The following is a 13150-nucleotide window of genomic DNA, read 5'->3' as shown; positions in this document are numbered from 1 at the left end:
AGGGGTCGCGACCACACTAGCAGCTGAGTTCTTCGTGTTTGAAAGTCTTGCTTGAGAATCCCCTTTTTAACAATGCACGTATTTCCAGTCTTTCTTTTTCTGCGGAACTACCTGTAGTGAACAAGCAATTCAAGGTGATATTGCATCGTGAACGTCAGTGCGAGTGACTCGACCGCAACGCGAAATGGCCCGCCCCGTAATACGAACTGGCAATGTCGCCTTCTCCGGATAGTCTTTACTGAGCCTGTCTTTTACCTACGCGTGCGGCTCATAGAGACAACAGACTCGATAGCTTTTTTTGCTAGCACTCTGTGACGAACGTTCGTTGGTCACTGCGTCTGAGTTCAATGTTGTGTACTAACATTAGACCACCCACCAGCGTAAAACGGCATTCATGGCACGTGGGTGCAATGAGAGCCAAGTCATTTTCATTTTTGGTTCAAGGCGTATCTGTGAAGCAAGGCCAAGTGGTACAAGATGACCCACTTGCGAGGGTCACCTCGTTCTAGATGTGCGGTGGCCAGCCGTGGCATCGTCGAAAGTCCTTGCGTAGGTGCCGCCGGTACAATAATTCAAGCGTCGCCTGCAAACGAAGCATGCAGGGAACACCCGATCGGCTGTTGTCACAGTCCAGTTCCTGTATGTTGAACTGCCCGACCAAATGCACCCGTGAAATAGAAATGATCTTCGCTGTAACGGTGAAACACATCCCAATACTGAGCGAGAAAGAAGAACCGAGAGGCCCTTCGATTTGAGGACTCCAATTTTTTTATAACTTCTCTTATACAGAATAAGATGCCTAGTTTTTCGCAGCGTGCATTTCACGGATTGTCATGGGATGTAAGGGAGAATTAGTAATTATAGAAATAAAAATGAAGTGTCGTGAAAACTGTGCTACTCTCCTGCACAGCTTTGCCTATTTGCTGTGAACCACTCATCAAAAATAAAGTTTACGGAAAGGTTGCACTGATCGTTAGATGACAGTACGCCTTAAATGTGAGGCTACCTATGAGTAACAGATATACGACGGAATATCGTTGCTAATTGTGTAGAGTTCGAATAAAGCCGAGCCTTTTTAAATCCGTTGCTATTTACGGGACCAAAGCGGAAGTTGAAATAAACAAGCCTTTCGAAGTGACCGAGTTCGCATTAAAGAAAGTCCGCGCATTAGCCCCTCCTAAGAGCAGGACCAAACTACAACTGCAGCAATTCAACAATTTGGCAGAAAAAAATAAATTAGCTTCAAGGCATTACGTCCTCTTTCTAAGTGAAGGAATGACATTATTACTGCACCGCACGCATATACACATCGCACCCCAAACAACGCACATTGAAGCGACACGAATTATATTTTCTTCCGTGCGCAGTTGAACGCTACAGTCTTCTGTTATGATACGTTACAACAGAGAAAACCTGCAGTCCTTGATATGATTTTACGAGGATTTAACGCCCCAAAGCGACTCAGGCTATGAGGGACGCCGTAGTGAAGGGCTCTGGAAATTTCGACCACCTGGGTTAACGTGCACTGTCATCGCGCAGTACACGGGCCTCTAGAATTTCGTCTTGATCGAAATTCGACCAACGAAGCCGGGATCGAACCCGCGTCTTTCGGGTCAGCAGCCGAGCGCCGTAACCACTGAGCCATCACGGCGGCGTCCTGCAGTGCTATACTCCCCGGAGAAAGTACCATATACAGCGGTTACTGTAAACTAGAATGCATAACCTCGCTTATCGACTAAAATTCGTTGGATAGCTTTAAAGACTAATCTCCAGCGTTGTATGAATTGGCTCTTGGCCGCAAGAAACACTTAAACGAGTTGACAATGTCCACACACGAAAGCTGCTTGGCCGCCTTCCATCGGCAGCTGCAACTGTCGCTGCTCGCTCGACTGCGTTGAGAAGTCGAGCGCGGCAGAAGCCGGGCCAGTATCCGGAGCGGAACAGGCCGTCACAAAGAGGACGACACCGCCCCCCTGTCTCCCTTGTTACGAAGGGCGCTCCCGCTGGGCAGCGAGGGCTGGCTGTGGTTGCTGCCTCGAACCACTCGCAGCTCAGCGCGTTGTTTGAACCGGGCAGGGTGGTGTCGAAGTGACATCCTGTTCCGCTTTGTTTGCGACCGGCAACAAATAAACTGGCACCGCCCCAAAGCACTGTGACGAGATTGAATCGAGCGCGCGCGCACGCCTGGCCTCTGTTACATATCAGGTGCGCGAATCGCCGTGAAAATAACGTCACATAGGTAGGTGTACGTGCCCGCTGGCGATTTTGCCACACTATCTTCTCACGAAAGGGAGTTCACTGGGGCAAAGCCCGTTGCCAGGCGGTTCAGACATGCGCCTTCACTTCAGAGAAACCATAAAATCCAATAACAAGCAGTAAAATGCTATGTTCGAAGTGTTCGACGTAATTTACATTTAGTAGCTCAATCTTTACATCTATACGCTTCCCTATAGTAATATACGAGATAATTATTTTCAATAAGTGCTCAGTGAAGAAAGTCGCAGCTGTTGGAGGCTGCAAGCAAACCATAATTCTACCAAGACGTGACCAAGATCTTCAGATAGCCGAACTTTTTTTGTCGAATATTGCTTTTCCCGGCCTGGAGCGGTTCGCTAAGGTGCCTCGGCTGGTAGCGGACTGTAGACAGGAAATAAGCGTGAACGTATCTTAATCAGACTAAACGATGGCGTTGACTTTTCACCATTTAGCTGTCTGGATTTGCGTGTTTCGGGCTTTGTGATCTGCAATCTCGCATGCATCTCAGTTGTTCTTGTAGCGGGTGCTCTGTGTCGTTTACAAGATGGTTTTGCGTCGGCTACAGAAATGAGCGTAGTTAGTGCCTTTTTAATACTGTGTGATATTTTTGTGCTACGAAAGTTCAAGGTATGATTTCACGTGTCTATAAATCCTTTTCAACGCGACAGCGTTAAGGAGCTCGTGTCACAGAACATTCGGTTTCGCCTTCGGCATTGCTGACCGTGAGCAAATAATCCACGGAAAATCCCCAGAAAAGCAACCTACGCTTCAGGTTGGCCGCCTAGTTCACGTGACCTTGTGACGTCATAACAATCTACCCACTGAATTTTTAGCAAACTGCCCACCGGGACAGGTGGCAGTGGATAGGTCGCTATAGGTTGCTTGGCAAGAGCACGAGCCCCACCGGTGGTAGCGCCTGCCATCCCAGGGCAGTGGCACATTGCTTAACCGCTCCACCACTCCGCCGGGAGTGGCATGAAGAGTCCCAGGGATCTATGAATGTTAAGCAGAGAATTACCAATTCTGCATATATGGGCATTAACCCATTAAACTGTCGCGTGATACCATTATGGCGGATCTTAAGTGTCCCCTCCAATTTGTTTTAGGGCCAAACAGAAAGAATTGATCTTTATTATGAGAGGTTTTTACTAATATTTATAATTCAGGCACAAAATACGTATTAGAGTGGTCTTAAGTAATGTGAATTGAGTATTCACCTAATGTAGTCCACAGAGCTTAAGATGGAGTATTATTTCATACAAGCTCATGTCGAGATAATTTAGTTTCAGAGCTAGTAGCGATATGACAATGCTATAAAAGTGCGTGATGCAATATGGACAGTCAGTGAACGCTCAACTTTCTTAAAAAAAAAAAACCATCTCTGCTTAGTTTTTTCTGCCTACTAATTTTCTTGATCTTTTTTTTTTCGTGATTACAGTTGCGGCGAAAACGATTCTACGAAAGGTACCCTGCGGCCGCGATTGTGGTGTTTCTAAGCCTGAACTCTATATCCGGCACGGCAGCTCAGGTAGACAGGTCGAACAGAGAGCCTTTGGACAATGCAAACCGGATCCCGTGGCCCGTTTATCAACACAGCACCGCATCCAGCATTCCTGGACTTGTTCCGAACAGGCCTCCAGAACCTCCTAAGCAGCGGCTTCGTCTTTCTGATTCGCCTTTGCCACCGTCCTTCATAAAAGTCATTAATTCCGTGAGCTCTCCTGACTGGGAGACTACTACTCCTGCGGGACCTCGAGCCGTTGTGTTAACGACTTCGACAACAACCACAACTACCACCACCACGACACCTGCTCCCCCTCCGTCTACCACGGCACCATTGCCTACAAGCTCTGCGTATTATAAACGTGGTCAGCCACCTGAGGTGGACCCACTGAGTCCAAGCGCTTGGAAGGCTGTACCAGAAAGTCCACCGTTCCCGAAAAGGGCGAGGTTGCAAGCAAAAAGGAGGCGAAAGATGAGGCCAAAGCAGGAGACGACCACAAAAGAGCGCACCCTATTCACCACTGAAGTGGCCACCGAAGTCCCCACAACAGCATACCCAACGAGAAAGTTTGGTGTGACGCGTCGCCAGCTGCCTTCGCTCGTTCGCGGTTACAGGAGCAAACCCACTAAGACCACACCACCTACAACCACGCCAGCTAGGAGAGCCTTTGTGAGGCCAGCCCTTTCCGGGAGGAAGTACACTCCAGCCATTCCCCGTCGGCCAGTGCTGACGACCTCAACTACGACCAGCACGTCCTCCACGAGCAGTTCTACGACGACGACGACCACGTCGACGAGGCGGCCTTTTGTCTTTGGGGAGCGCAAGGTTCCGTCCTGGTACGGCCAGACAAGCACAACCACCACGTCGACGACAACAAACCGACCGCTACTTTCGACACCCTTTTCCAGACTGGGCAGGAGGCCAAATTTACGCTACAAGAGCGACGACCTCTCTCCTGGCTTCGGGCCGCGACCGAGGTTGCCCTTGCGTACACTGCCTCCAGTGATCAGAGACGCTGTGCCGCAGACGGTGGAGAAAGACGAGCTCGAGCTGTCTCAGTCTGTTCAAACACAGAATGGCCGAAGGCGCCTTATCAATGACGTGCCTGCAAGGGTGCGTGTGGTGAAAGGCCAGCTACCTGATGTGACGGCGGTGCAAATCGCCAACAACGAAACTGAGGCCGTCAAGTACGAAGGCAGGCACGGTGCGTCCGATGAAGGCGGCGAAGTAGTGCGTTTTGTGGCCATTCCACACTTTGTAGAAGGAAGCGTCCCAGCGCGGAGGGCAGACTTCAAGGAATCAGCGAGGGTACCGTTCAGGAGGATCTTCAGGAACCCCTTCGTGGTTCCCGTAAGAAGTAAGTACACCACAGAAGTATATTCATTGTCTCTCCAAACAGTTGTGGTTTGGTTTGGTTTATGGGGTTTAACGTCCCAAAGCGACTCAGGCTATGAGAGACGCCGTAATGAAGGGCTCCGGAAATTTCGACCACCTGGGGTTCTTTAACGTGCACTGACATCGCACAGCACACGGGTCTCTAGAATTTCTTCTCCAAAGAAATTCCAGCCGCCGCGGCCGGGATCGAACCCGCGTCTTTTAGGTCAGCAGCCGAGCACCATAACCACTGAGCCACCGCGGCGGCTCCAAACAGTTGTAAATAGGGTGAGGAGGCAGTGCGAGAAGTAGATGCGTTACTACGAGTCTCCTGAATCGGGTGACCAACTTCGATCCAACTTAAAAACTGTACTAAAATGCAGCGTTTCAGCGTGTTTCATCGAAAACCATTACCCATTTATAAACTGGTTTTCTTTATTTAAAAGAGCTTTGCTGGTTATGTACCTTTTATGTTTTATGCAACGTTATCTTTCTTGGTAATTGTGGACCTCAGGAGCTCACGAAGCAACGAATAAAGACATGCAGGCGCCACCTAATGGCTTAGACGTCGCGTGCTCCTTTCTGCTGCGACCGCGCGCAGCCGGACTTGGTGCTTAGGTGGCGTAGTGGCACCTGTCAGACAGTGGCCCAGAGGGGGATGGCAAGCGGGAAGAGAGCACGCGACACACGCTCTAATTATTTATTATTTTTCCTCTAAGAGAGGGCAGTGTCACCAACCTATTTTGCACTGTTGATGGCAGGCAGGTACAGCTTTTGTCAAACATCTTCAGGCCACATGATTAGCTTTCCAGCAGTATGACAGGGAACTCAGGCCTCCCCAAGGGGCCAAATAATCTTTGTGAGGGCGAGGAAAATATGAAGACGAGAGTTATCCTCACCCTAAAGACGTTTAGGGTTTTTTGAGCACCATGAGTGCTCCAAACCACGGCTCAAGAGCAAATCATGTGGCCTGAAGGCTTTTGAGGAAGAGTGTAAACTTTTTTAAAACTCCGGCCGCCAATTTGCGCTTCGCTTGGCTCGAGTAAGAATTCAAATATTTCTGCCAACCTCTTAACATAATGACAGCAGTACTCCGTATTTTTACAACAGCTCAATATCTTTTTACTCTTCAGGAAATGCTGGCGTCATTTGCGACGTGGGTCGCGTGTCGTCGAAAACTCTGGACACACCAAGAGGCGTATGAGATGCCATTTTTCAGGCTATTAGGCAACCTATTGAGTGAGAGCAAGCAGAATATGCTGTGCGGAAGCCGCCTCGAGGTGTTCTCATGAGTCTTCACTGGGCTTCTGATACTGACGTTTCGCGTACACTACTCAGTTGAAGAAAAAACGGCGCGTGGCAGTGTCAGCGACGAAAACCCGAGCCAGTGTTCTTTCGTATTCCGCGTCAGCACCTATTCGAAGTGGTACATCTTTCATAGCATAAGACAAATTTAAGGCACAGACAGAATATATCTGACACAACACAAATTTGTCTCGGGCGCACGGGCAAAAGTAACGCCACATATCGAAAACAAAACGGTGCGCTTAGGTTGCACCGAGGATGCAGCGGCAATCAAGAAAAGCGATATCCCCACTGTGATACGAACCAAAGGCATTTCATCGAAATGTAGACGGAAGCTCTCGAAATACATTCTTTGCCTACAATAATTTTTGTGTGTCACGTACACCCAAGGAAGTAAAACGAGTGCACTGCGTACTGGTTCTGAAGGTCTGTTGTGGTTAGGGACCTAATTGCACAGCTCAGCGGCTTTTCATTGTGGTTTACGTATTTGGCCATATCGCAGGATTAGACGAAAATTATTATTTAAGGAAGCACTACTCCTATATTTTCTATTTTTCATTCTGAGGCTTTGTTTTTGCTTTCCTCTGAAGTTGTGGTTATTCGAGCTCCTCTAATGCATTTGCATGAAATTAATGATGTAATGAAGTTACATCGAGTGGCCTTCGGAGAAAGAAAAACGCAAGAAAGGGCTCCTAGTCTAGCCATTTTCTGAGGTGAACTTTCCGCCCTCGCCTCTATCGACGAAGGGCGTAGGTTTCTCAATATACGGACGATGAGATTCCCAGTTCGTGCAAGTTTGTGAGAGAGTTGCGAAACTGAATACGGTGGTATCATCTTTACTTTTTTTACAGCCATCGATCACCGCTATATATAGCAAAAGTGCGTGGAACCCAGTCAGCGTTTGTCCTCCAGTAGCCGCGGACAAAGGCAGCTCGAAGACATTCAATGCCCATTAATTTTGAGCTATCTTTCTCAGAAGTGGTTTCAGTTTTGTTGTTATTGCTGCTGCTGCTCCTGCTGCTGCTGTTGATAATGTGATGCATTGGTTTGGTAAAATGTGTACGCATGTTGTCCGCAGGGAGGTTCCCTTACGCTGGGCCCGTAGCCGTGTATCCGCCGTCCCTGTCCTCCATTGAAGACAGCAGCAGCCAGGACGAAGAGGTCATCCGCATTCCGGTTCAGAGACCAGAGGTGCGCTCTTGGCACGCCTCGAACATGCGCGTAGCCGGTATAACTCTGTACTCGTGGCGTAATAGCATGCGTCCACTTTGATATTGTTCATATATGGTGCGTAGAAAAATTAGCCTGTGTGACGGGATTGCTCGACTTCTGGTAAGCCACGGAGACGACGAAACTGCGTTAAAAAGCCTTTAACCCTGTGGCCTGAAGCACACCAGGGAACCAATGAATTTGAGACGCTATGGTGACTTAATCTTTATAATTTAGGAATGCAATGACATTCCACATCTAAAAAACAACGGAAATGATTGCTTATGCGAATTTCAGACCAGCGGCCATTCTTCATAAAAAAAAATAGAAATTCAGAGTAGAAATTTGAGCTAGTTGGTTCATACTTCTTGGTGGGAACAGCCGAAATAACAAAACGCAGACACAGAAAGGAACACACAGAACGTAGACGAAGCTTCGTCTACGTTCTGTGTGTTCCTTTCTGTGTCTGCGTTTTGTTATTTCGGCTGTTCCCACCAAGAAGAAATTCAGCTCCATTCTGCATGTGTACAATTACACAATGAAAGATGATGCGAGTTGGAGGCTGGCGGCAAAGTGCCAGGAAAGAATTTCGTCCTTCTTAAGAGTAAGGCGCTTTAATACTACCTAAATGTTTGTTTCATACCAATTACCGAGTTACGCGAGCACAGCGAGAAAATATTAGATTTCCTCCTGAGAAGCGAACTGTACCAGACAGTCGTCATTCACCAGAACAGAAAACTAGGCTGTGTGATCTGGACATACTGAGCATACTTACATACTCCCATACTGACCTACTGAGCATACTGACATACTGCCATACTGACATATTGACATGCTGAGCAGCTTAAATATGACGAGGACGCAGCAAAAGAACGACTGTCTGATATCGCATGCGTCGTTCCCTTGTGTTTTCGTCTTATTCGTGCTGATCACAGTATGCTGATCAGTCATTCCCTTCATGCTGTATACGAAAAGGGTGGGAGAAGTGCAGCGCAGCCGTCCTGTACCTTTGATGGCTCTAATTGTTTTTTAAGGTGGAGGTTCCGCAAGCAGCTTCAATTCGAGCGATTACAAATCTAGCTCTCGAAGCACCTCGGGGTGAGCGCTGGCGTTGTTCTGAATGGATGCTGTCCTCTGCGCAGAGCGGTGCCTTCGCAGCTCTGCCGCCGCCCCCTGGACTGCCGCTGCGCGTGGTTCGGCCGGCGTATCCGGGCGCCGTGGGGACCCAGGCTGGTGCAGCCTTGCCGCCGGCGCCGCCGACGAACAACGCGGTCCAGGAGCCGGCGTACGCGCCTCCAAGGCCGCCGATGAGCCTGGGAAGTGCCATCCTGCCGAGCCGCGTGAGCCGGCCCAAGCCCGAGGAGCCACGTTGCGACCGCTTCTCCGAAGACATCTGCCTCGACGACTTCGAGTACCCAACGTAAGGGCAAAAGGGATTTTCTGGGCAAGCGTTTAAATAGTGATAGCGCGACGGCACTACAGGACTTCGCAGAAAAAAAAAAACAAAAAAAAAACTGGGTACCACTGCTGCAGAAATCCATTTTCACTGTTGGGCACAGTGGGTTCGTGAAAGGGGAGAAACATGCTTTGTCTGCTTGCTCGCGGCTGACAGCCCAACCGTAGACCCCTACCCCGGAAAGCGAGCGCCACAGAGCGCTAGCCAACTACGGTAGGCCTAGCTATTGCAGACAAGTCAAGTCGGCACGTTCTGACATAAATGCCATTTATTGCTGCTAAAACAATGACGCGAGCTAGCAACTGGCGAACAGAAGTTGCTCGGAACGAATATGCTAAGAAATCGAGGAAGTTCGACTCACCAACTGAGTTACGAGCGATTGTTTAAGTGGTTTAACGGCACCGGGGAATGCAAGACGCACTGAGGCCGGACGGGACGAGCTGGCGGGGTACGTTGCCGCGATGGCCTCGCCCCTTTGACGAAGAGAGGAGCCGCGCGCACTCGTCCGCGCCCACTGACTTCCCGGTGCACAAAAGACCGCAACTTTATTTATTTATTTAATTATTGCATCATAATACCTTACTTTATAATAATAATAATTCGTCCTAATTTCTCTAGACGTCGCGAGTTTTTTTTTCTCTCTCTCTGCTTGTTCTACTATGTTTGCTTCCACAGCGCAACTTCCTTGAACTAAAAGTTCATGGTAGTCTGACCAGCAACAAATCTTTTTTAGATATTTCAAAGTGCGCGCTCACCAAGAGGGAATTGAGTGCTATGTAACCAGGCAAGTTTTTCTACTGATCTCTTTATGTGTCCACTTGTAATACTGCCAGGCGTTCAGTGGCAAAAATGAAAAAAAGGCTTAATAAACTCGTCGTTTTGACTTTGCGCAGCAATTTCTGGGCTTTCTGCACACTTACTGGATTTTGTAGTCCTTAGCGGGAGGTGTTTAAAACATAGGCATTAAATATTCGTGCTGCGTATGATCTATCAAAAAATAGTATACCGTGATATTCAATAGTTTGCGGAACGAAAGTTGTCTTGAATACGAAGCCCCTTTCTGCAATGCTCACCATTTTCTTATAAAATAAGAAAAAAAGATCGTGTATGCAACGCTAAGTTGCTTGCAGACCCTCTTCCCCTTGTTTTCATATCTTTTTTGGCACTCACTACTTTTACAACCGACGATACACGATGCCGGTAGAGCAAGCGAAACAAGATTGTAGTTGGCCTAAAGCCACACAAGGCATGTAAACACGAATATTTCCAACGCACATCTCAGGCCAGTAATCTCGCTAGAAGGAAGCCTAGGCCATATTAATAGGCCGATGTTTTCCTAGTGTAGCTCTCTGGAAGAACCTAAAGATTATCTAAAGAATTTGCCCTGAGGTTATCATGGGCTCAATGCCTTAGATTCAGAATGCCAGCTTGCAAGCTTTGGAGCGGCTTGCTGCAACTGTTGAGATATCTCGTATATTGCACTTCTAAGCGCGTCGAACTTCTGGTGGACTGAGCATAAACGAGCGTGGCACCAGAACTTCAAGGCCATGCGCTAAGTTAACCTGTTCAAATATTTCTGAGGCGGCTGCAGCGGGTAGTACGCGTAAAACAAGACATTGCAACGTGAGTAGCAGTTATTTATTCCAGTTCAACAAGGCGAAAAACATACGCATTGTCGCTCGAGCCTAGGCCCGCAAAAAATTATCATCTTTAACATCTGAAGCTGCGCGGCTGAGCGAGAAACGAAGCCTGGCCAGCCTCCGATGAAGCCTACGTTGTGGCACTAGCGATACCCGTTCCAACTTTCGACGTCACGGAGGGCTTGCTATGGGTCCATGACAAGCCACCAATACCTCCGAGATTGGGGCTCATTTTTCTCTGGTATCCAGCTTTATATGTTTGAATGCTTTTTCTCGAAATGAACCGGTGGAAGTCGCGGTCCTATTTCCGATTTGTTGCAGTGCATATCATGCTTCTCTATGCTGACGCTTCAACGCCATCCGATGGAGTGACTTGTAGCTGGAAAGCACAACCACGCATAAAATACGCTGTAGAGAACATGAACGCATAAACGTAAGCAACGAAACGAATATAAAATCAACAGAGGTTGATGAAGACCGCTTCACCCGAAGTAAGTCTACTTGACAATATAGTGACAAGCAATTTTTTTTGTGTGAGTTTATGAACCCGGTAAATATTGAAAACACAACAAATGTTTTCACATATACCTATAGGACGTTCACAGCAGCCTTCAATGGAACGGCCGTAGTTAACAGTTTCCAAGTACGCTTGCACAAGAACGAAAAAAACTCTGAAACTGGAATGTATTCTGGAAGCCACGCCATGCTTGGCCGGGTATTACACTGGCCATTACCGTGGCGCGCTAAGAGCCCACGAAAGCCATTTGCGCGGCAGTGCTCACGAGTTGCAATTGACTGAGGCCACCGCAAACTAAATGCTCGTTTGGTGCGTTTTTATTTAGAACGCATGGAAAAACTATTTGAAGACTGCGATCAATTTACAGAAACCGCTCCGTTTGGCATTTTCATTTCACCCTTCGGAAGTTTCGAGCCGTACATAACAAACATCTTTATGTCTAAAAGGTTCACCTATAAAAGTGAACTGAATTCAAGAGGAGGTGGTCCCAGGCCCATATCGAAGAACAGAATGATTGCTAGCAAATACTCGGCAAGATTCAATACGCGAAGCAACTGAGCAAACATCCACTGCGGGTGTTCACGGCTGCCTCGTGCGCTAAATGCACGACTAAACGGCTGCACTAAATGTGCGTGCACTAAACGTGCACGTTTAGGGCACTAAACGTGCACTAAACGGCTGCCTCATGCAGCAAAGCTCTATGCCGGGTGGATAAGTAGTAGATTCAACGCAAATAATTTAAGATCAGACCCAGCGCCATTAAATTAAGCTCGGCTCGAAAACGGTGCATCACCTTCTCAGCCCCGGGTATACGACCCCGTGAGACAGGACAATGTGTTTCAGCTAACATACTAACATCTACACGCCGAGAGAATTTGTGTGGCAGTGTGAGCCTACCCACAGAACTGCTGCTTTCACGGAACCCTAAGCAACCTGCGTTGCAACATTACAACCGAAACTGCGCTTCGCCACTAAACCGTAACTGCTACCACCACCACCATTCGTAGAAGCAGCTGTTTCAAACTTCTGTAGCCGCAATAGGTTGAATTCTTCAGCTGATATCGCTCGTCCTTGTGACGCTTCATCCTACAGCAATACCAGAACGTGTGGTTATTAGCACGCAGAGAATGCCACTCACGCTTTCGTGCAGAGCGATATTTAATTCCATGTAAGGTTCAATTAGAAGATAAGTGCTACCTGTTCGGTTAAATTGTGCATACTCTTAGCATGTGCTGCTGCAAAGAAGGTGATCTTTCGGAATTTTTGTACGGGGAGAAAAAAATTCATAAGGTGAGTATTAATTTTTTTTTACGTTCAGAATGAACTTTTACAGACGGATTAATTTCTCTTTCTTTCCATTTATTTAAATGAATTCATTTGGATGGTCCTATATTTCTGTAGACTGGGGTTAACAAATGCGCACCGGCATGTGCATTGCGGTGCAAGTACGGGGTTGGCCAGAAGTACAGTCGAACCTCATAGCCTGTGATGCTAGCAAGGAGGGGGGGGGGGGGGGGGGGTGAATCGTAGATGCTTCTCTAGAAGGCTTAAAAGTAGACCCTGTACACTGGAAGCCGATGCCTGGGTCGGAATTGAAGCAACGAGCTTGTGCTCATTGCCACAACAGCGTAGCCACTCAGCGTGTAAGAAGAGTAGGACCACTGGTGGTAGAGCAAAGGTCTTGGTAGGAGTTACTTCAAGTGAACAGATCAGAGAACACACTTACCATAAATAATATATCCGAAATCCTTAAACTCAGGGTAAGCTGCAGCAGTTTCTTATAATGCATTTCTATTTGCGTTTAGACTCGTTCTCGCTCAGTACACAGCGTAGAAAACTGTTGCTCTTAAAATTGAATTTGAATGAAGCCTTCCCAATTTTTTTCTTAT

At 47.8% G+C, this 13150-nt stretch overlaps 1 protein-coding gene across 1 annotated transcript in view; it reads left to right on the top strand.

The window, feature by feature from the left end:
* Positions 1 to 477: 477 nt before the first annotated feature.
* LOC149351769 (uncharacterized) overlaps positions 478 to 13150 on the top strand; it is a 45461-nt gene continuing 32788 nt past the window's right edge. Inside the window, exons 1-4 of the mRNA XM_089575644.1 lie at positions 478 to 549; positions 3695 to 5117; positions 7518 to 7630; positions 8791 to 9068. Of these exons, the coding sequence (XP_089431770.1) occupies positions 478 to 549; positions 3695 to 5117; positions 7518 to 7630; positions 8791 to 9068 (1886 nt within the window). The remainder of the gene's footprint in view (positions 550 to 3694; positions 5118 to 7517; positions 7631 to 8790; positions 9069 to 13150) is intronic.

This window comes from Amblyomma mixtum, chromosome 3 (genome assembly GCF_055824585.1).
Source record: "Amblyomma mixtum isolate Tamu chromosome 3, ASM5582458v1, whole genome shotgun sequence".
NCBI lineage: Eukaryota > Metazoa > Arthropoda > Arachnida > Ixodida > Ixodidae > Amblyomma > Amblyomma mixtum.
Note: the sequence above shows the minus strand (reverse complement) of the source record. Positions and strands in the feature narration are given on the sequence as shown.